Source organism: Myotis myotis, unplaced genomic scaffold (genome assembly GCF_014108235.1).
Source record: "Myotis myotis isolate mMyoMyo1 unplaced genomic scaffold, mMyoMyo1.p scaffold_m19_p_6, whole genome shotgun sequence".
Lineage (NCBI taxonomy): Eukaryota > Metazoa > Chordata > Mammalia > Chiroptera > Vespertilionidae > Myotis > Myotis myotis.
Window position 1 is genome coordinate 2,977,136 of NW_023416368.1, and position 23,664 is coordinate 3,000,799.

The 23,664-nt window shown below is 52.2% G+C and overlaps 1 protein-coding gene and 1 long non-coding RNA gene across 3 annotated transcripts in view; both read left to right on the forward strand.

Annotated features, from left to right (window-relative positions):
- Positions 1 to 2,397: 2,397 nt before the first annotated feature.
- The window catches only part of CYTH3 (cytohesin 3), a 50,400-nt gene continuing 29,133 nt past the window's right edge, over positions 2,398 to 23,664 (forward strand). The window contains exon 1 of one of the 2 annotated variants that reach the window (XM_036312844.1): positions 2,398 to 2,535. In XM_036312844.1, the coding sequence (XP_036168737.1) occupies positions 2,496 to 2,535 (40 nt within the window). In that variant the 5' untranslated portion in view covers positions 2,398 to 2,495. The remainder of the gene's footprint in view (positions 2,536 to 23,664) is intronic. The other variant, XM_036312843.1, reaches the window with a different exon arrangement.
- On the forward strand, positions 5,766 to 13,349 carry LOC118658006. Its single transcript, XR_004968173.1, has 4 exons — positions 5,766 to 6,460; positions 7,312 to 7,375; positions 7,801 to 7,978; positions 12,621 to 13,349. It is a non-coding gene; the product is annotated as an uncharacterized LOC118658006 (long non-coding RNA).

The following is a 23,664-nucleotide window of genomic DNA, read 5'->3' on the forward strand; positions in this document are numbered from 1 at the left end:
GAGGGCTGATCTGCACAAGATCATCCCTATTCCATGAGCTGTGTTCTGTCCGAGATGAAATTAGATTTCAGAAAACATTGCTTTCCTTTCATGACCGCGAGCCGGCCATGAGCCGACTGTTGTGTGCGCCTTCCCCGGGGTTGACCAGACCCCTGAGCAGATGTGAGGGATTAGTCAAGGTTCCCATCTGCTAACGGCCACTGCGGTCTGTGCATTTGACCAGCATCCGAGGCGATGGGAGCTGGTCTGTGCAGGGTCTGGAAGCAGCGGGGGCAGCCTCTTCCCAGCCAACCAGGAAGAAACTGACCTCAGCAGGCTGTTTTCTTTTTCTTAAAAACAAAACAAAACAAAACAAAAATATATATATATATATTTTATTGATTTCAGAGAGAAAATGAGAGGGAGAGAGAGATAGAAACATCAATGATGGGAGAGAATCATGGATCCGCTGCCTCCTGCATACCCCACACTGGGGATCGAGCCTGCAACCCAGGCATGTGCCCTGACCAGGAATCGAACTTTGACCTCCTGGCTCATAGGTCCATGATCAACCACTGAGCCACACAGGCCAGGCTGTAACCAGGATTTATTTAACACTTGTTATCTTGGGGTGATGTCTCCTGCATGAGTTGTTTTCCTTAAACATGTACTTATAAAGCTTTCAACATCTGAGTCAACCACCCATTAGCTGGCTATAAAGAGAGTGCCTGTCTTGGTGGATAACTAGGATTCTTGATGTTCCTGTATGTGAGGGCAACCTGTGTGTGAGCCGACTCGGCAACTTTTCCACTAGATATTAACTCATTTGAGTAGTGAAGGCTTTGAAGTCTTCCAGTTTCTCCACTCAAGTGCAGACATGACACTGAAAACCTTATTCTCCCAACATTTTCGCAGGCTTTGTCGAAATGGAAGCTCAGGGTAAGCTGTGGGGATAATATAATATTCTGTCTACACATAACTGGGCTGTGCTTTCTTCTGATGGAAATTAAGCAATTTTCAGATTCAAACTCCGAGACAAGCACCAATGGATCACATCCTAAGAAACCTAGAGAATTAGGAATTGACACTTAAAGCATTTATAATCCATAGTGTCAAAGCTCCACATATCACATCAGGCTCTGCCCTGGCTGGGTAGTTAGTTCAGTTGGTTAGAGCGTTGTTTCCAGTGGCCACAGTTCCATGTATGCTATCATTTTTCTCAGTAAGTACAGTGTTATCTCCAAGACTACCAATCTGATGGGAATCAGAGCAGGAAGCCAAACCTCAAACCTACATCTCCTGATGCTCAGACCCATTTTCAGTTGCCTGTTTGTCACATAAGCCGTCAGATATTTTATCTGCACGCAGAAGTGTGCGCGGTGGTTTCAGAAGCTGGGTAGTGTAATTCCTGAGATATCAGGAGACTGAGTTCTTTGGAATCATCCCACAGCCTCCAACAAAAAGGTGAAAACTGTCCACTTTGATGAATGACAGCAGGATCCTTCCACTCCATGGGCCATTTTGTAAATATGAAACAGTTGCTGGAAAATTATGTTAGAGATGAATTAACTCCCCCATTACGATGTTTTCTTTTCTTTAATGCAATTTAGTTCAAGCAGAAAGAACAAAAAGGCTGGGAGGGAGGGCCGCACTGGCTGCTGCTTCCGAGGGGTTACTGGAGGCGAGCTGGGCAGTGAAAAGGTGATTCACAGAAGACCGGGGGCGGGGGCCAGCCCAGGCCTTCTGTCCAGGAGGCCTGCGCCAAGGGCCCGGCTGTGCGCACGGGAAGCTGAATTCAGAGCTCCTCTGCACCACAATCCAGGGCAGCTGGCAGCTGCCCAGGGAGCCGGAGGGAAACTGCAAGGGCATCCGAGGCCACACTGGCCAGTGCCTGCGGAGCCGCCCAGGGTGGGCCCAGGGCGCCGGATGATGGGGACCTTATGATGACGCTCATTCCAGAGCCTCCCCTGGGCCCATTTGAAAGCAAAGGAGCGCCTCCATCACATGCCATAGCCGAAAGGCTGGAATTTCCCTGAAAACGTCTCGGAGTCGCAGGAGGAAGGCCTGACTTTGGAAGACGTGCGCGTCTAGACCTTTTCTCCTGAGCGCACGTGCGAGGAGGAGCCCTCGCCGCGGGTTTTGTAGAGTGGGCGTCCCCGTGTCCGGACCCCACGGCCGCCCCCAGGCTGCGCCCCGGCGGGGGCCGGGCAGGTGTCCCCGCGCGCGCGGCTGGCCTTCAGGGGGCGCGTCCCAGCGTCGCCCGGCCGGCACCCAGAGGGCAGGGCGTGGCCGCGCGGCGCAGGCCCCGCCCACCGCGACCGGGGGCGGGGCCTGCGCGTCACGTGACGGCGGCGCCCAGCGCGAGCGCCCCGCCCGGCGGGAGGAGTCCGGCCGCGACCCGGCCCGCGCGCTGCTGGAGCCACCCGGCCGTCTGCGCGCTCTGCACCCGCGGCGCCCCCGCCCGCGGCCCCTCGCGCGCCGGCTCCGGGCTCACCGGCAGCGGGAGCGGCCTCAAGATGGACGAAGGCGGCGGCGGCGGCGGCGGGGAGGGCGGCGGTGAGTGTCGGAGGTGTGGCCGGCCGGGCTGGCGGCCTGAGGTGGGGCTCGCGGACGCGCGGGTCCGAGGTCGGGGGTCGAGGGTCTTGGAGCGCCCGGGGAGACGGGGTCCCGGCAGCGCCGGTGCCGGCTGGCGACCGCCCAGGCCCGCGGCGCGCCGGGCCCGGCGACCGAGTCGAGGGTCCGGGGTTTCGGGGAGGGACGGGCGGGGTCGCCGCGGAGCCGGTGTGAGCAGCTCGGGGTCTCTGGCCGGGCTCGGGGGTCCCTCTCCGGGGGCCGGGCGCCTTGGGGGCGACCTTCCCCGCCTCTTGTCACCAAGGGCGTCCACGCCCTCCGGAGCCCGGCCGCGGGAGCGCCCTCAACGCCGTTCCCAGCGGTGGGAATGGGGAGCCCCCGGGAGGGTGAGCAGGGGAAAGTTTTGAATTGGGGACCCTCGGGTGCCAGGGGCGCGGGCGCGGGGAGAGGGTGGGGCGTCGGGACGGTTTCCTCGGCGTTGGGTCCGAAGTGGCCGGGGAGGTCGCTCCGGCGAGGAGGGGCCGCGGGAGCGCACGCGTTTTCGGAAACGGGACCCGCGGCCGAGTTCGCGAAACCTCAGGAGCCGCCCGCCGCCCGGTCCCTGCCGCTGCGGGAGCCGCGACTGTCGGGAATCACGCAGTGGACACAGATGACCGGCGGTGGGGTTGCGAGTTACGCCTGTAAGAAGGATAGCGCGCCGGGGGGTGGGGGTCCTTGGTTTGGGAAGCACAGGATCCCCCCCACTTCGCCCGCAGTTTCCGGGGGGACCCGGAGTGGAGGATCTCTGTGTTTTGACTCAAGCCCTCCTTTCTGCTGACCGACCGAACCGCCGGAACCCCTTGTCATAGGGAGCGTTTTGAAAAAACAAAACAAAAAAACCTTAATTACAGGCTCCGGCGAGCAGCTGCCGGTGCCAGTCGGCAGCCCGGAGGCTCCGGGCGGAGCGGCCGGTCCCGGTGCTTTCAGAGCCCCCGCGCCGCTCAGGTGGGTCGGCGCCCGGCAGCACGCGGCCCGGCGGGCGGGGAGGGGCTGGCGGCGCGCCGGAGCCGGGGTAGCGAGTGGCCCCGCGGGGCTGCTGTTCGGGAAAGAAGGCGCCCCGGGAAGGCGCCCCCTGGCAACCCTCCCGCCAGGCGGCCCGTCTGCAGCCCGAGCCTGGGGCGCTCGGAGTCGGGGTGCAGCACGGCTCCCCGCGGCTGCCCCTGGTGAGAAAATGAAGACCAGCAGCGGGAATAGGGAAGCGATGGGCGTTTGAGGCCAAGTGGCCAGCTGGCTTGGTGACTTTTTTGGGGGGGTGGTGTGTGTTATGGGTGACTTTTACTTCTATTTATATATTTAAGAAAAGTTTTGTGATGTTTGACAAGCATCTTTTTTTTAAATTTTTCTTTTTTTTAAAAAAATTTACAAAGTTTTGTTTTTGTTTATGTGCTCAATCTTAGGAACTGTGGACACTCGTCAGTCAGTCCTGGCTTGAAAAAGGCTGAGACGTGTGTGACCCGGGTGGTGAAATTTCCTTTGGGGAATCTGGATTTCAAAATAAAAACATTTCACCCATTTCCAAGTTTAAAAACATGATGTACCGCCCTGGCCGGTTTGGCTCAGTGGATAGAGCTTCAGCCTGCGGACTGAAGGGTCCCGGGTTCTATTCCGGTCAAGGGCATGTACCTTGGTTTCGGGCACATCCCCAGTGGGGGGTGTGCAGGAGGCAGCTGGTCGATGTTTCTCTCTCATCGATGTTTCTGACTCTCTCTCTCTCTCCCTTCCTCTCTGTAAAAAATCAATAAAATATATTTGAAAAAAACAAAACAAAACATGATGTACCTTTCCCCCCCAAATTTTTATTTTTCAATTACAGTTGGTATTCAGTATTTTGTATTTGTTTCCGGCGTACAGCATAGGGGTTAGGCAGTTATGTAATTTATGAAGTGTGACCCCTTGGTCATCCTAGTGCCCACCTGGCACCATACCCAGTTACACGCTATTACCATGTTATACTGGTAGACTCTGTACCCTGTTGGCAGTTTTGTTTGGGAGATGTATGTTTCTGACTCTTTGAGTCAAGGAATGCAGAAGGCTTGAAAGTAAAAGTAGTTTAAAGATTTAGAAAAGGAAGCCAGTGGGCCCAGCAGTTTACAGGCCTTTAGTACTGTAACAAAGGATGGTGTTAAAAGTATCCAAAGTCTTAAGACTTTCTTGGGGCGGTTCCTATCTCTCCTGGGAATACAATCTTGAAATTCAGAAGAAAGACTTCACGTGGGAAGATGTGCATTGCACTCTAATAGTAGAAAATTGGAAACAGCAGTGCCCAGTAGGAGACGGGTGAGGTAGACTGTGGGAAGTTTATTGGATGAATTGTTTTACAACCATTGAAAAACAAAGCAGTTCTATATATCATGGTCTAAACCAGGGGTGGGCAAACTTTTTGACTCGAGGGCCACAATGGGTTCTTAAACTGGACGGAGGGCCGGAACAAAAGCATGGATGGAGTGTTTGTGTGAACTAATATAAATTCAAAGTAAACATCATTACATAAAAGGGTACGGTCTTTTTTTTTTTAGTTTTATTCATTTCAAACGGGCCGGATCCGGCCCACGGGCAGTAGTTTGCCCACGGCTGGTCTAAACAGTGTAAAAATAGTGATACTGTGTTTTATTGACTTAATTTTTGTACTCAAGTTTCTGAATGATGTGTATTACTTTGAAATTTGAACGAAAGAACTTATAAAAAATGTTCCCTGCAGTAGGAAAAGGGTCTGATTATTTAAATGTATGACTTAATCCAGCTCATGGAACAGTCGAGAATGAACAGGTAACTTACTGATTGTCTACTAAGATGCCAGGCAGCATGCTAGGGCCTGGAAAACAACAGTGAACCTTTACTGATACGGTTTATTAAGATCTTTCTTCCTTGCATTACGGAAGACACTTAAAAATATGTTTGGCAATCTTAGGATAAGTAGGTTTTGAATAAGTGATGATTGTATGCATTAGGTGTGCTCATATATAACTTGATTACTGGAGAGTTTGAAATTAACATCTTTACATTTCTTTAGTTATTACTACCATTTATATTTCCAAAAATAATGCTTTGCTTTAAAATTCATGTTTTAGGGGTTGGGGGTAAGAGATCAACCAAAGGACTTGTATGCATGCATGTAAGCATAACCAATGGACACAAGACACTGGGGCGTAGGGGAGGTCGGGGGAAGGTCAAGGGGGAAAATAAAAAGGAAACATATGTACTACTCTTTGTAATATCTTAAGCAATAAAACAAAATAAAAAAATACGTTAAAAACAAACAATGAAATTCATGTTTTAGAAAATAAAGTATGGCCTTCGGAAAGGCCACAAAGTCATTTGCCAGCAGTTGTAAAACATCACTTTTTTGGGGGGTATATTTCAGAGTAATCGCACAGCCCTGTATACGGGAAGTCAGTCTCGGGTTGTTTACAAGACGGGGTAAATAATCTATTCAAACAGCTACAGCCGGGGCGACAGATAACTTAAAAGCTCTTTTTCTAATGTGCTGGTTGTGTTAAAAGACTTTTTAAAAATGACTCCTACTTGCTGTTTTCATAATTTAAATTTGGTCCAGGGTATTATTATTTGTTCTCTCAGTGTGAGATAAGGAGAGGGGAGGGTGGCATGAATGGTTGGAAGGCAGTGCCAAGGAGGAAGTGGGGGGGATGAGATTACAAGAACACATTGTTGCTTACAGTGCGTGCAGGGTGCAGTTAAGGTATGGCTGGTTCCTTTGGGGCTTGGTTGCCATTCAGTTTTTCTAAAACGGTTCTTGAGATGTGTCTCTACTTGGCAGGTGACTGGCCGGTTCGGCTCGTTGCCAGCATCATGGTGCTCAGTTTGGGAATCTGTCTGATTGATGTTCCTGAATGGACCATCTGTGGCAGAGGAGGTGAAGGACTTTGCTGGCTTTCCCCTCATCCCCCCCCTCCCCCCCCCCCCCCCCCCCCCGCCCCGGCCAGTCTGTGTAGATGAGGATTAAGTCTGTGTCTCACGCGAAAAGATGCTCAACCTCACTCAATAAAATACATTACCACAAGGTGGGGGTCCCGGGTTTCACCTGTCAGGCAAGCAACAACCCCCACGTCTGAAAGCATCTGTTGGCCATGGGAGTGTAAATTAGTTCCGGCTCTTAAGGAGGCAGCGCCAGCCCGGTCCTGTTGGCTCAGATCCACTGCCTGCCTCCCCCTGGGGAGGGCCTGGCCCCGCAGGCAGCATTTCCCAAACCCGTGGGCCCGCTGGCTTGGGGGGGGCTTGGCCGGTGGGGCCTCGGGTGGGAGGTTGGCAGGAGGAGGGAGAACCCAGGTTCTCGCCTCGGTTCTGCCTCAGTGCCTCTCCTTTGCTGGGTCTCCTTTGGCTCCAGCTCGTGCGGGCCAGTTGACCGAGGCCCTGAGCTTTGAAAATACCTCCTCCCTTTGGCCCTCCAACTTAGCAGTGGTCGCGGCGTCCAGCTCTTGCTCATGTGTGCATTCCTTACCATTTCCGGTTTCACTTCCCAGCTTCCCCGTCATGTGCGCAACCAATTCTTTGTATGACATTCCCTTATTTCAGCTGCTCAGAGGAATTGTGTTTCTGTGGGTGAATCCCATCAATAAAGGGGCATCAGACAGCAGCTTTTAAAGTGACAGACGTATAAATCCTTTGACCCAGCCAAGCCAGGTCTAGGAATTTAACCTGCAGGTATATGTGTGCATGTGTGAGATACCACAGGTACGAGATGATTCCCTGCCTTGTTGGTGACAGGAAACGGTGGGAAGTGACTGGAGGGCCCCTCAGGACACTGGCCGGATAACCCTTCCGCGCACAGGTGGGGAGCGAAGTGGGGAGCTTGTGGAAAGGAGCCAGGGGCTCCGTATGGATTCATTAGAAAGTTACAGAAGCCAAGTGTGGGAAAATGTCCAGTGTGTGCTACCATTTCCGTGTGTGTGTGTGTGTGTGTGTGTGTGAGAGAGAGAGAGGGAGAGGGAGGAAGTGGATGCAAATTCTCGGGAAGGCTATACAAGGAACTAATAACAGGGTTACTTGCTGGGGAGGGTGATGGGAACTGGGCAGGTGGGAGTGTGGGTGCAGAGGAAACTTCTCGCTCTGTGCTTTAAATTTTTTTGAAATAGAAGTTGAAGTCTGCCTTTACTTTTCCCCAAGGGGGCAAACCGCTTCATGGAGCAGCAGTAACTGGTAAGAAAACACCCTTTAACATGTAGAAAGTGATAACGACAGGGCTTGTGTTTCCAGACTGTGCACAGGGCATGAATAACCGTCATTCCTTGGAGCGTTCGCAGTGACTGGCAGGCGCCGTGAGAGCGCTGAGCGCGTTGTTTCCTGGAGTGTTTACGTACTCAGCGAGCATTGACAGCACCCCCACCCACGCCGGTCCTGTGCTCGGCTGGAGGGAGCATTGTGAACACGGCAGGTGAATTGCCCCTGTGCATGGAGCTTCTGTTTAGATGGGAGACAGACAGAAAGGGATATGTAAAACGGATGCAAATTATGCAGAGTGTGTTGAAGGGAATCTGTGAGGGGCTGAGGGGAGAGTGAGGGTGGGTGGGGCATGGGGGGCAGGAGAAGTGTGGGCACAGCCAGGTGGCCAGGGAATGCCTGGTGGGGGAAGCCTCTCAGATGCAACCTGAAGGGTATAGTGACCGGGCAGAGGGCAGGTACTGGGCTGCAGGGAGCTGAGTGTGCCCAGAGGCTTGGAGCTTTGTGGCCTGAGCAGAGAATGAAGGGGGGCGGTGGGGACAGGCCCAGGGCCACCTCAGGTGGCTTCAGTGAGAAGGGAAGGGTCTTCCGCGGGAGATTCAGGGACCGTAGCTAATACTTACATCCTGCTCTGTGCTGGTTTCTGCCCTGTGTGCTTTACAGAGTTAACCTGCTCATTCTTCAAAGCAACCCTCTTAGGTTCTTAATATTCACAGGAAAGAGTGGAGCCCGGAGGTGTGGGGAAGCTGAGTGACTTGCTTCAACTTTCCCAGCCTGCAGGGGTGGAGCTGCGATTCGGACCCAGGCATTTGGGCTTCAGGGGCCGTATTCGTAGCCCCTGTGCACAAAGCCTCAAAGAAGAGCGTTCCTGGCTACGGAGCGGAGCGGACAGGGGGTTGGAGGAGGGATGAGAGGACCGGGGACACCAGTGAGGATGCAGGGGCTGGGTTCAGCTGAGAGTGGTAGCCCCTGTTTCTTCTTTCAACCACTGTGACGTTCTGTTGACCTCGCCCTGGGCTGGCCTTGAGTGTTGATCACGTGCTGTTGTTACAATCAGTAAGGTGGGCCCTCAGCCTCGCTTCCTTTTGCGGAGGCGCGAAAGCTCGTCTCCAGCGTGTCTCTAGCATCGCGGTTGCGGGTTCCAGGTTTGCTCTCGGTTTCCCTAGATACGGACAGATTGCTTCCTCCCTGGGAGCCCTCAGCATGCTAATCGGCTCTTGGCGCTTGCCTGCGCGTGAGAGCGATGTGCCGTTTTAATTTGCATTGCCTTACGAGCCACGAGATGTATTTTTGGAGAATCAAATGGACGCGACAGCTTGGAGGTTGGAGGTGAAGGAACTGTGGGAATCCATGTCTAGGTTTCTGGCTGTGCGTCTGTGTGGGTGGCGCTGCTGCTTAGCGATGGAGAGAACGCCATTCGGAGGGTCCATTTGTGTTTCTTGTCAAGATGTCATTATTTTGCCCGCACTTTAAAGGATGTTGCCACTGGGTGTACAGTTGTAGGTGCTCTGACATGTCATTTCTTTGGCTTCTGGCTTCCGTTGTTTCTGTTGAGAAATCAGCTGTATATCTTGTTCTTTTTTTCGTTTTAGAAGCAACTTTTATTTTTTTGGTTAATCCTCACTCGAAGATATTTTTCCATTGATTTTTTAGAGAGAGTGGAAGGGGGAGGGAGAGACAGAGAGAAACATCGATGTGAAAGAGAGACATCGATTGGTTGCCTCCGGCATGTGCCCAGACCAGGGTGTGGGGAACCTGCAACCAGGATGCTTGCCCTGAACCGGAATCGAATGCAGGACCCTTCAGCCCGCGGGCTGGAGCTCTGTCCACTGAGCTAAACCGGCCGGGCTGCCTTGTTCTTTTGAAGGCGTTGTGTCTCTGGCTGCTTTGCCTTTGGTTTTCAGCCGTGTTACTGTGATGCGTCCAGGTGTGGTTTTCTTTGAGTCTGTGCTGCTTGGGGTTGACTGGTGGTGGTTCTTGCTTTGGGCAGCACCATGACAAGACTTGCTCGTACATTAGACTTGGAGTATCCTTGGTCATTATCTCTCCTTTCGCTACTTTCCTTATCTGTTCTCCTTCTTGGACTCTCTCTCATCATGTCCTGTATGTCTCTCAGACCCCTGTCTCCATCTCTCCATTCTCCACTCTGTGCATTTTCTTCTGACCTATATTCCAGTGTATTAATTTTCTCGTTAGCTCTGTCTAATCTGCTGTTAAACCTGTCGATTAAGTTCTTAATTTCACTTATTGTCTTTTTCAGTTCTCCTAATTCTTTTCTGCTAAAAAATTTCATCTTGACAACTTTAATTACAATTATTGTAAGTCTGTCTGATACATATTCCATTATCTATTTTACCCTTGGTTTTCATTCATATTATCTTGATTTTAGATTGCCTGTTAAGCTTCTATTTTTTTTTTTTAATGTTTTTAAAATTTATTTTAGGGAGAGAGGAAGGCAGAGGGACAGAGAGATAAAAACAGCGATGAGGGAGAAACTGCAACCTGGGCATCGAGCCTGAAACCCCGGGCATGTGCCCTGACTGGGAATTGAACCAGTGACCTCTTGGTTCATGGGTCAGTGCTCAACTACTGAGCAGCACTGGCCGGGCGCCTGTTAACTTTAATTAAATTGTCACAATGTGTGTGACAATGTGAAGAGAGAATTTGAGACTGGCTCTCTTCCCTCAGAGAGCCTTCTGGCAGGCAGTTAAGGAGGGAAATATCACTGTAAGGTTGTGAGGATCGGGTTACTCTGGTTTACCCTTCTCCGAGGGTCTAGCTCTCCGGTGGGCCTCGCTCATAGCCAGGGTGTTTCCAGGCCCTCTTCTCCTTGGCAGCCCCCCAGCTCTAATTCTTGCCCCCCAGCCCCCTAAGACTGCGGGAGATTCGGCCTCCTGCTCAGATTCTCAGCCACTTGTTTCTGCTTAGCTTTTGACCTCTCAGTTTCCGCTGTGAGTCGGCAAATGTGTCGAGGACAAAGGTGGCTCAGGTTATGGGGCTCCTGAGTCCTGGCTGCGTGGGTAGCGCTCCGATGCCTCAGGCAGTTGCTGCTTGTAATTTGTTCGGCTCTTTCCGTTGTCCTTGGCGGAGGGACTGGTCTGCAGCAAGCCCGTCAGCTGTTACCAGAAGTGGGTCCCAGGAGTTCGCTTCTGGCCTTCAAGGTTGGACGTGCCCGGGAGCGATCCCGGTGGGGCTGGCAGGGAGGCAGTTGCTGCGTGTGGGTCGCGGCTTAGAAGACGCGTCTGGGTAGGAGATGAACATGGAGACGACTCTTAAGTCACGGGGAGGGATGAATGAGATCGCGTGGTGGGGAGAGTTGAGGGGCAGGAGAAAAACCCCGGGACCGAGGACAACCCAGCGAAGGAGATGGAGAAACGGTCGCAGTGTGTGGAGGAGACCGGGAGGTCTGTGCGGGGCTGCCGGCGTTCAGGAGCGGGAGTGTTTGAGGGAAAGGTAGTGGCCGGCTGTGCCGAATGTCCTCGAGAGGCGGAGGGAAATGAGGGTAGTGTCTCCTGGATTTGGTGACTTGGAAAAACCAGTCTGGCCCAACCGGCGTGGCTCAGTGGTTGAGCATCGACCTATGAACTAGAAAGTCGCGGATCGATTCCCGGTCAGGGCACATGTCCGGTTGGGGGCTCGATCATCCCCAGCGGAGACCATACAGGAGGCAGCTGATCAGTGATTATCTCTCTCTCCGTTCCCTTCCTCTCTGAAATCAATAAAACATATTTTTTTAAAAACCGTCCAGTTTGGTGAAAGGTGTAGAGAAGGCAGGCTAGGCCACAGTGGGCTAAGGAGATTGCTCCTGGCGGGACGAAAGCATGTGCCATGGCCCTTCGTGGGAGTTGGTTAAGAGGAGAGGTAAGGAAGCCAGCGCCGTGGGGACTGAGAGGGGAAGAGGGAACCACAGGTTTCTCAGAGAATCTTCTGGTGGAGGCCAGCCTACTCCCCATCAGGTGATTGGAGCAGCCACGTTGCCGCACACACACTCGGGTGAATCACGCCGGGAGAGAGAGCTTAGTTTGAGGGAGTTACTGGCAGAGCCTTTGGGAAGCAGGACTATTGACACTTCTGAAGCGAAATGAAGTGAACAAATAGGTTTTACCAAAGTTTCCTAAAAGCTGTTTAAAAAGACTTTGCAATTGGGGGAAAATAGTAACTCATGTAGGTGAGAGTAGAGAATACATGTGTCTGCCCCGCCTGATTGTTCAGTGGGTTGAGCGCCATCCTGTGTGCCGGAGGGTTGCTAGCTCGATTCCCAGTCAGGGCACGCGCCTGGCTTGTGGGTTTGATCGCCAGTTGGGAAGCGTAAGGTGCAAGGAAGGCAACTGATGGCTGCTCCCCCTCAGCGTGCCCGCAGGTGAAGATTAAGAGAAGAAAATACACGGTCCCCGCCCCGACCTTTGAAGTTGAGCTTGCACACTTTTTGTAGTCGGTGCCAGTGCCGGTAGACGGAACGCAGTGGGCACGCGCCTGCAGTGTCTTACGGTTTGGCTGCAGGCGGGTCAGCACGCGCTTGTTTGCTTTTGATCGGTGTCTCTCAGCGTTACGTGAATCCTAGAAAAGGCTCACCTAGTCCCGCGGGTTGGCCAGGAAGAGTTTGTAGCTTACTTCCGCTGAGCAGATTTACTTCGAGCTGACGTGTTCTCGGTAAGACACCGGGACCCTGCTCGGACGGGACAGTCAGCCCATCGGAAACCCTCGGCCGAGCTATTTTAATTACTGCCTCCTCTTCTTGAAAAGCTTAGTCCTGTAATTGATCTATAAAAACAGCAGCTTGCTATAAAAACGGGACATTTTAATGATGATGGAGAAGTATTTCCCAATATCTGGGTAATTAGCGATTTCTTTTCCAGTCTTCATCCAGATGTCTGGCACCGTGCAGGCAGGGCCTGGCCGCAGCCTCAGACCCGCTTCCATGGGAACATGTCATGTTCTCCGTTTGTTTTGGACGGCAGTTTCCTTCTTGTGTGGACAGATACATATGAAACACATGCTCTCCGCGTGGAGTTTGTGGTCCTCTGAGAATTCTCTGGAGGAGGAAATGGGTTGACCTATTTGGTTGCTATGAAGTAAAAACAATCTTGTTTTCATTTTTCAGTGAACATCTGGGTTGCATTTATTATTTTACATTCTAGAGGTTCTTTTTAAAGCCACAATTTGATAATGTGAGGGTTCATTAAAGCAGTAACTAGCTGTTTCTGTAATCAAATTAAGTGCTAGGGTGGCTGGTAGTTTTAAACAAATATTAAAAAATTGTTTTCTTTTCTACAAAATGTAACTTCCAAATGTCAGCCCTTGGTTTTAAACCATAAAACGGGATTTAGATATTTTGGGAGGAAGGATTGGTCACCCGGTTTACTCCCTGCTGCCCACGGCGGTGCAGGGTGTGGCCATGCGGGGCTGTATCTGCCCCTAAACAGGACCATCCCCCCTCGTCCTTGTAAAGAGCCCTGATTCTGGCCCTGACCGGTTTGCCTCAGTGCATAGAGCGTCAGCCTGCGGACTCAAGGGTCCCGGGTTCAATTCCAGTCAAGGGTATGTACCTTGGTTGTGGGCACATCCCCAGTAGGGGGCGTGCAGGAGGCACCTGATCGATGTTTGTCTCTCATCGATGTTTCTAACTCTATTCCTCTCCCTTCCTCTCTGTAAAGAATCAATAAAAAAAAAAAATATATATATATATATATATATATTTTAAAAAAGAGCCCTGATTCTGGTTCATACAGATGTGCACTCCTGGGGGAGGGCAGCACCAGGGAGTGAGTCTTAAATGCTGAAACCAGGCACGGAGGCCCCTTTTTCCTGGTCTCCGATTTGAGGAGGGGCGTGTAAGCCAGGTCTGGCCAGCGAGCCTGAGGGCAGTTTGCAGGGTTCTTCCTGGAAAGGTGTCTTCCTTCCTAGAAAAATAAACAAGGCGGAAACGGTCCCTCTCCTTACGACGGACTTGGCTGGGCCTGCTGGGTAGCCAACTGACACCCACAATGACCCTCAGGTCTGGCAGCCCCGCTCGCAGGCTGTGACCAGCTGGGTCCTCGGCCCAGTGGCTGAGCTGTCACCCACCCAGGAGCCTGCCTGTCTCCGCACTTCCTGTCGGGGACAGTGAATGCCTCCTTGTTTACAAGGCCGGGTAGAGGCTCCCTGTCACCGGGAGCCGAGGCTTCCGGCCTGATCCCGGCTGCAGCCGCCGCCGGTTTCATTCTCATCCGCTCGGCCAGGATCCCACCGCCATGGAGCGCACGTGTAGCCACTGAACACCCGGGGCGCCCATGCCGGCCTGCAGTGGCTCGTATGGGAAGAGACTTGCGGTTCTGCTGATCACTGTGGCTTAATCCACTCAGAAGGTCACCACCGTGGCGCAGGGCACGTCGTACCACCTCGTCAGCGCCCCATCACCGACCAGCATTATGGCACATCCTCGTGGACTTGAGGATCAGAAAGCGAGCCTGAACCCAGGGACCTGCCGGGCCAGCCCTGCCTCCTGACGCCTGGGAATTCAGACCTGCTGCTGCCCACCCCTGCGTGTGTCACTGTTAAGAACTGAGTGAGGTTATATTTTCTTTTTGAGGCTAACACAGCTGTGGGCAAACTACGGCCCGCGGGCCGCCCTGTACCCTTTTATGTAATGATGTTTACTTTGAATTTATATTAGTTCACACAAACACTCCATCCATGCTTTTGTTCCGGCCTCCGGTCCAGTTTAAGAACCCATTGTGGCCGAAACCGGTTTGGCTCAGTGGATAGAGCGTCGGCCTGCGGACTGAAAGGTCCTAGGTTCAATTCCGGTCAAGGGCATGTACCTGGGTTGCGGGCACATCCCCAGTGGGAGATGTGCAGGAGGCGGCTGATCGATGTTTCTCTCTCATCGATGTTTCTAACTATCTCTCTCCCTTCCTCTCTGTAAAAAATCAATAAAATATATTTAAAAAAAACAAAAACCCATCGTGGCCTTCGCGTCAAAAAGTTTGCCCACCCCGGGCACATTCTCCTACTTTGAATAAGACGAAATGTATTTTCACGTGCTTACAAACCCGTTAATAGGTTCATTCGGCAGTTCCTTGTAAGTACATGTATTTTTAACACGTTTTTAAAATGCAGTCCTTGAAAGTGGTGACGTTGGCCTTTTAATATTCTGTTAGAATTAGGACTTCTTTCAGTTTTTAGCAGAGAGGAAATAAAATGATCAAGAAGGTCCCCCCCCCTCCAAGTTTCAGTAATAAGATTAAAATTTTTGAATCGAGACAGAATGAATTCCCTTCTGTTTGTGTTGGAAGTATGGAAAGACTGGCCGTGGCAGTGACTTTCAACTGTGTGGCCGGTTCGCACGCCGAGGCCGCAGCCCTGTGTGGGAGGGCCGTGACTGCAGCCTGACTCAGTATCTCCCCGCTCCCGAGAGAGGAAAACATCTTGAGAGGAAAATGAGGCTTTCATTGGCTTATGTCAAAAGAACCCTGATATCAGACGAATGTTCCAAAACATTGCACTTTCCCGGGAATCACTGGGTCTCCTGTGCATTCCCCAAAGTGACGTGTTTCTAAGACGTCGCTTTTTCATGCAGAGCAGTGATGCTGAAGACTGGTCAGTGGTTGCCCTGACGTTTCTATTTTACAAAAGAAACTCGGTGCCAGCTGCCTCCTTCCTCCTTCCTGGGGTCAGACTGGTCTTGACTCAAAATCTTGCTCATTAGCCCTTTCCCTGGGGGCACTGCCCGCTGGTGGCGGCAGAAAGCGAGTCCGGGTGGGGTGGGGGCCCCACACCCAGTTGGCACCCTCACCCTCGAGGCTCTGCCTCACAGATGCCCAGTAATTTGGCTGGGCATGCTGGACATGACTCATTTTTTTTTTAATCTGGAAGGAGCATAAACAGACATTTCTTCTGGGTTCTGCTGCGCTTGGTGCTTAGGCGTTTGGTTGTAGGGTTTAAGCTCTCTGTGGCCCTCCTCGCCGCCTCCACACTCCTATTCCCCCCCCCCCCCCCATCCTGGGGCTGCCGTTCTGCCTGTCTTCCCCACTGGCTTTGTGATCCAGCCAAGAGCGGACTGTCCTGCACGTAGAGATAAAGACGGTTTCAGAAGTGTTCTGGCTTGTTCTGCCTTAGAAGTCTTATTTCCCATTTCCGTGCTACCTGTGCAGGTTTGAGGTAGGGAAAAAAGGCCCACTCCTGAGAGAAGTTTCATCCTAGCTGCGGGCGCCTGGAGGGTGGGGCAGGTGTGCCCAGGAGGCCGAGGGCGGAGCCCTGCCCTGCCCACCCCCTTACCGGCTGCCTCCCTTTGGATGGACCCCGGCTTTCTAACCCGGTAGCTTGGTTTTAGCCTTCAGGAGACACGGTGAGGTTGGTGACGGGGAATGCCCTTAAAGCTGTAAAGCTACTGATAGTCAAGGCCATTCCAACTTCACTGGTTAAAAAGCTCAAAAGGCTAAGCTTGGGGTGGTAATCCTCACCCACATCTTTCCAAACACTAGAAAGGGGAGCCTCTCTTTTAGGATGGGCTGTTCATTTTTAAAAATATATGTATTTTATTGATTTTTTTACAGAGAGGAAGGGAGAGGAATAGAGAGTCAGAAACATCAGTGAGAGAGAAGCACCAATCAGCTGCCTCCTGCACACCCCCTACTGGGGATGTGCCTGCAAATGTGCCGCCGACCACCAGTTACTCCTAAACCCAAATGCGACCGCCCTTCCGAGCTGCTCTGCGCAGCGGGAAGGAGGACGGGGGGCCACGTGTGTGGGGGACAGCGTTCAACGCCGACCCAGTGTTGGGATTTTTGATAAATTATTCACTAAGTCATTCCACTTGGGTTTTTTAATGTCCATTTTACATGTGAGGAGTCTGACACTTAAGGAGATCCGGTATCTCATACAAGGACTCTGGCTGGAAGTGCCCGGAGTGCACATATTTACTTAAACATATGTCAACAACAAATAACAGTCGGGTCAGATGTTTAAACAAACCTCAGTCAGTATACAGAGAGCAGAGACAGTCCTCGGACAGCCACGAGCACTCAGCGGACTGCGTTCCGCCCTCACTGGGGGTCATCGGAGATCTCCTTCAGCGGCTGCCCTGACAGCAAACAGGCAAGAGCTCTGAGATCTCTGTTCCCACAGAGCACGGGCTCGCGCCTCTCCGTCCCACGGGCTCCATGACCTGGGAAGGGATGCTGTGTGGTTATCTCTGCGTGACTCATCCCAGCGAAGTCGGCCTGAAGGGGCCTCGGCCCAGAACCAGAAAGGCAGCCCACCAGGGCTGCGAGGTCCCACAGTCCAGATCCCATGGAACAGATGGAAGTAGCAGTCTAGGGAGGGAGGGAGGGAAGGCATGGCTAGGGACTAGGGAAAAGGAGCTTCAATGAAACAGGCAGAAACAGTCTCACAAATGAACAGCCCAGCCCTGGCCGGTTTGGCTCAGTGGATAGAGCGTTGGCCTGCGGACTGAAGGGTCCCAGGTTCGATTCCGGTCAAGGGCATGTACCTTGGTTGCAGGCACATCCCCAGTGGGGAGTGTGCAGGAGGCAGCTGATCAGTGTTTCTCTCATTGATGTTTCTGACTCTCTATCCCTCTCCCTTCCTCTCTGTAAAAAAAATCAATAAAATATATTAAAAAATATTTAAATCTTTGTTTTACTATGGTTGCAAATATCAAAAAATTTCTATATGTGACACGGCACCAGAGTTAAGTTAGGGTTTTTCAAAATGCTGGCACGCCGAGCTCAAACGGTTCGTCATCACTGGGCTAGATGGCATGTAAAGGCAGGAGAGAGAAGTGCTTTGCTTACTTAATGTCATTTTAATTTTTTAAAAATATGTTTTTGATTTCAGAGAGGAAGAAAGAGGGAGGGAAAGAGAAACATAAACGATGAAAAAGAATCATTGATCGGCTGTCTCCTGCACACCCCCTACTGGGGATCGAGCCTGAAACCTGGGCATGTGCCCTTGACCAGAATCAAACCCGGGACCCTTCAGTCTGCAGGCCGATGCTCTATCCATTGAGCCAAACCAGCTAGAGCTTAAATTTTTATGAATAGGTTAAAAGCATTTACTTGATTCAAAGTCAAAGTCACATGCATTTTTCTTGTTCTTTGGTAAATGTGGATTTGATTGGTAACCAAAAGGAGTTACTGAGTGGCTCAGATATCTGTGGGCTGTGTGCGTGGGGGAACTTGGAGCAGATATGCACAGTGGTCCTGCCCCCACATGGAGGTGATTAGCGATCTGGCTTCGTGCAGTAAGGGTTTTATTTTAATATTTGGCCATGGCTTCATAAAGACATGAACTTCAGCGTTGGAAATGTGGGGAGACAAACTGTATTTACATAATACAGAAGAGCCGCGTTAGCTGCCAGCTCCCTGGATGGAGAGCCAGCCTTAAATCTCTCAGGAATGAGCCTGGCTTTTTCTTCCCTCACTCAGCGCTTTCCTATTGGCCGGAGACATTTTAAACTCCAGCCGCAGCTGAGTCCAATACAGGATCCAGCTGTAACTTCTTGGTTGTTGCTAGCGTATCCGGGGATGGTCATAGCAAACTCATTGTATGAGAATTCAAGAAAGGAAAGGGCAGGGTGGGAAAAAAGTGACACCCTATAAAAGTATTCAGGCAACAGGGGCAGGTCTGGGAGCCTCCCTTGCAGACGGCTGAGTTAGGTTCCGCCCTGAAGGACTCGTTTTGTTTGCGACTAGCCTCGTGGGCGTTTTGGTTTTTCCCTTACGATCATATTGTGTATGTGACCATGTAACCAGAGACCCTACGTGAGGCAGCAGAAAATAGCCACGTGAGAAAGAACCCAGAGGACCCGACCCTCCTGATGGACTCGTCCCAAGCGCTCACGCGCACACAGGCGGCCGCGACCCGGGCCAGCAGCCCAGGGGCTGAGCTCTCTCTCAGGTCCGCTCAGCAGAGCTCCTATGTATGCGTTTACCAGAGAGCTAACCCGGCCAGGACCAGCAGTTCCCTCCGGCTGAGCCTCAGCTTTGCCGTCTCGGGGAGGTACTGCCCACGGAGCCCAGCGTCTTTGATGGGCTCTGCCTCCGGGGCCGCGCACACCAGCACCGTGCGGCCCCAGGGGGAGTCCGAGCCTCCAGCAGCCTTGGCCATGAATGTCCTTATCGTAAGGCCAGTGGTTCTCACATACTTGTGCGTCTCGAACATTTTGTTTTTCGTTTTTTCTGCCCGGGAGGTCAGATTTCTCAGATTTCGCCTAATTGCAGCCAGACATCCTGTGTGGGTGCTGTGAGCGGCGCGGCCTGGGGGGAGGCAGCGGCTCTGCGGCAGTCCTCAGTGGTTCCCCGAGGTTGGGTTTTTCGCGGGATTCCGTGGAATCCATGCTCTATTTTTAGATGATCTCTTTACATTTCTGGGCTCCCAGGCATCAATCAGTAATAACTGTGCGTATTTCAGCACAAGAAGACCGTTGGATGTCTTAAGGGTGTTTCCGCTTCAGGGGCGTCGCTGTCGTGGGTGTCGTCCTTGAGCGCCGCAGGCGGGAAGAGAACCCTGTGTTTGCAGGTGGCCGCTGCCTGCCTGTCTCACACCTGCCGGGCCGGGCTCCTGGGCTCTCACACTGGCTCTTCTCTGCCTCCCCCGAGGGACACGCTGTGGTAACCCCTCAAGTAACTTCTCACATGTCTCCTCTAACTCTCTCCTGCCCCATTCTCACTCACAGATTTTTTAAAAAGATTTTGTTAATTCTCACCTGAGTATATTGTTTCCATTGATTTTTTTTTTTCCAAAATTGGGAAGTAATCCAGTATTTATTAAAATTGTTTCACAAGTTATAGCATATAGCCAACTAAATGACAAAGTACAGGTGACTGGCATATCAATAACTAAAACTATGTCCAATATTAAAATAAGAATCAACTCCTCAAAAAGAACCAAATTCCAAAACATGTAATCCATTGATTTTTTTTTTATTTTTTTTTAGAGAATGGAACAGGGGTGGGTGGGGGGATACACACACATCGATGTGAGAAAGACACATCAGTTGGTTGCCTCCCACATGCACCCCGACTGGGGCTGGGAATTAAACCTGTAAGCCCTTGATCAGGAATTGAACACATGACCGTTAGGTGCGTGGTCCGGCATTAACCACTGAGCCGCACCTGCCAGGGCCATAGGTATTTCTTTTACTTAAAACCATCCTGGTCGCTTCTTAGCTTTATACGTAGTTGGTTTGCTGCGCTGTTGTGTATCGGAGACCCTTCTGCCCTGAATTGTTTGATCTGTTGTTGTTAGCACAGGACCGAGGGGCTGTGAGCCTTGATCTGATTTGGTGATAAAGTTACCTATTCTCTTTTCAAAAAATTGAACTGTAATTCACATAATAGTTGCCCTTTAAAAGCGCATAATTCAGTGGTTTTCAGTGTGTTCCTGTAGCTGTGCAGCCATTGCCACCTGCTCCTTTTAGAACGTTTCATCGCCTCAGAAAGATCCTCTTGCCCTAACCGGTTTGGCTCAGTGGATAGAGCGTTGGCCTGCGGACTGAAGGGTCCCAGGTTCGATTCTGGTCAAGGGCATGTACCTTGGTTGCGGGCACATCCCCAGTAGGGGGTGTGCAGGAGGCAGCTGATCGATGTTTCTCTCTCATCAATGTTTCTAACTCTCTATCCCTTCCTCTCTGTAAAAAGTCAATAAAATAATATATATTATATATCAATATATATACATCAATAAATCAATATATATATAAAAAAGACACCACCTATTAATAGTGTTTAAAAAAAAGAAAGAAAGACCCTCTCCCCACCAGCAGCCATTCTCCCAGCCCCTGGCAGCTGCCGACCTGCGCCCTGTGGATTTGCCTCTTCTGAACATCTCATGCCTGGGATCATCTAAGGCAGTGGTTCTCAACCTTCTGGCCCTTTAAATACAGTTCCTCATGTTGTGACCCAACCATACAATTATTTTTGTGGCTACTTCTTAACTGTAATGTTGCTACTGTTAGGAATCGTCATGTAAATATCTGACATGCAGGATGGTCTTAGGCGACCCCTGTGAAAGGGTCGTTCGACTGCCAAAGGGGTCGCGACCCACAGGTTGAGAACCGCTGCTCTAATGTGTGCCTTGTGTCTGGCTGCTGTCCCTCGGCAGGTCCCTCCAGGTTGTCACGTGATTCGGTTTCCCAGGGCCGTTGTGTTGTAACGTGATTGAGTAGAAGGTACCTGTGCTTGTCCTGGGGGTGGAGGTGAGACCTGGACCGGTTTTAGTGGTGGAGCATTTACTCATTCGTCACATGGTTGGGTTTGTGGCTTGTGTGCTGTCTTTTTTTTTTCATTTTGTAGCAGCTGGAAATAGCACACATTTATCATTTTATCGTTTCCAAGGCCAGGAAGTCACTGAGGCCTCTGCCCAGGGTCTCCTGTGGCTGCATTGACAACGCTGCTGGCAGGGCTGCCATCCCCCCTGCCTCGGGGCCCTTGGCAAGCTCATGCGTCTCTGGCAGGCTCTCTCTCTCTCTCTCTCTCTCTCTCTGGGCTGTTGGGTGGGGTCACGGAGTTTCTGGAGGGTGCCCGCAGGCCCCAGCCCCGAGACCCTTCCCTGCCAGCTTGCTTCTTCTGAGCCAGCAAGGGAGCTTCTCTCATTGTCTCGCTCGTGTGCTGTCGCGGAGGTTCTAGTCTGCACGGGACGGTGACGTTTCTCTCCAGCCCTGTCGCTTGGAGGAATGAAGGGATCCTTGCTGTCGAAACCCTCAGTTTATAGCGTCGGGCACAGCCGCGGCGGGAGCGGCACCTGCTGTCTGCAGAAGTGTCCTCTCTGAAGGCCGATCTGTGGTTCAGAGCCGATTCCCCAGCGAGCTGTTCACAGGGGCACGCAGGCACGTCTCTGGGACTCCAGGCTTGCAGTGCGCGCAGTGTGGCTGCCCTCCTCCAGCAGCCGCTCCCCCAGGCCATCGGCAAGGAAGCATAGCAGCAGCAGAGCCTGGGGGGGCCTTTAGTAGAGGAGAGAGCTTTACAAGCTTTGGAATAAACAAGAGGTTGGACGCCTATAAACAGGTAGAATGAAGAGCTGAGTGAGCAGAAGGCTCTGGCCGCCCCTCAGTGGCTCTGTCCCGGGCAGCAGCGGGAAGCACGTGGACATGCGTGGACGTGGGCTACAAAGTAGGACAATTGCAGGCTGTCGCGGGGCCTCCGTGCCAGAGGATTCTCCTGTCCCCCTCCCTCGTGGGTTGGGGCCGACCTCTCTGCCTGGTGGGGTTGGGGCCCCGTGGGTGTGAACCCCAAGTAAAGCTTTTTTCTGCTGGCTTTTCAGGGCTTTTCAGCCCTAAGTGAAGCCTGCCAGTGGGCAGGCGGTGCTCACAACCAGAGAACCTATCGTACCTTCCACCCGAGAGGGGAACCTGGTGAGAAGCACCATGTGGCACAGAGCAGGGTGAGTGGGGCGGTGGTACCAGGGAGACCGGGACAGGGGCGGTAGCACCTGGGAGCATGACCTGGGGGGAGGGCACGCGGGCCTCCGTGTGGTTGGCACAGGAGGTTCTCCCTGCCGCGCACCGCCTCCCGGGCCAGGGCAGCACCCCGTCTGTCTGGGGCAGAAGCCGGCCAGGCAGAATTTCGTACAGAAACGGCATCGCAGAACCAGCAGGATAGAAGCAGAGGTGCAGAGGTGACCCCTAAGCTGGACCACCCAGGAACGGTGCTGCGATGCACGCTCGCATCAGGGCCCACCAAACGCAGCGTCCTGGGGAGGGCCAGCCATTCTGTTTTAGGGAAAGAAAGAGAAACTGAATCATGAGCGATGGACCAGAGTGAAGACATACAGGGCCGGCGTGTCAGTGTTCAATATAAGTAAAAAGAAAAGAGCACATGTCACTAAAGGAAGGGAGGGGTGTGCTTTTGGAGGCAGAGGAAAAGTATAATTTTGAAAAAGATTAGAGAACCTAGAGGTAAATTTCAGATCGAATCTGCTTTGTGTCGTTTACAACACAGTCAAGGAAGACTCTGACATCAGTGATGGAGAGAGGTGGGGAGGCGGCTGCCAGGCTGGGCACCGGCGGGCCGAGAGGCGGGGAAGTGAAGTGAAGGGGCGGTCACACACTAATTGCATTTGCAGAATTGTAAGCTCATTAGATCGCGAAGAGAAGCATTACGGTGTGGAAAGTTAAAGTCGCGCTGTGATCCGAAGACGCTGGGAAACAAATAGAACAGAAACAGTAATAGATGTGAGGGGAAAAGTATCTTTTTGTGCCGAAAACAAACAAAAACCCACCCTCCACCTGCCTCCCCCTGTTGGAAGGGCTCCTTCCGCATTAGATGAAGTCAGTGGGACGGACCACTGTTGCTGGTGTAAATGTTAAATTTCAAGAATAGAGAAAGTACCCGACAGACAGACAGACAGACGGTCAGCAGCGGGGAAGACGGGGTGGGGCCACTTGCAAAGCAGGAAAGGTCAGGGAGGGTGTGGCTTTGCTGCACCATTGCCAGAAGGTGTAGAGCCCAGGCCGAGCGCTTTGAGGATAAAAGGTTTTAACAAAGGCTTAAATAGTCGTACTAGTTGTTGTTCCTTTGGTTTTTAAAAAGTATGTCTTCACTGATTTCAGAGAGAAGAAGGGAGAGGGAGAGGGAGAGGGAGAGGGATAGAAGCATCAATGATGAGGGAGAATCATTGATCGGCTGCCTCCTGCACGCCCCCTACTGGGGATGGAGCCCGCAACCCAGGCATGTGCCCTGACTGGGAATCGAACCGTGACCTCCTGGTTCGTAGGTCGACGCTCACCCGGCTTGTCTACCGTGCTGCGTGGTGGAGACTTGAGTCAAGGCGTGGCCCCGGAAAACGGTGTGTAGAGGAGAAGGTGATAAAGTGAGCAGCGTTCAGACACGTCGGTCAGCCTGGGCTGTGTGCTGGCGCTGTGGCAGGCAGGGGACTGGGCTGGAGCGAGCCCCTTGGTGAGACGTGCAGGTGCAGAGTGAG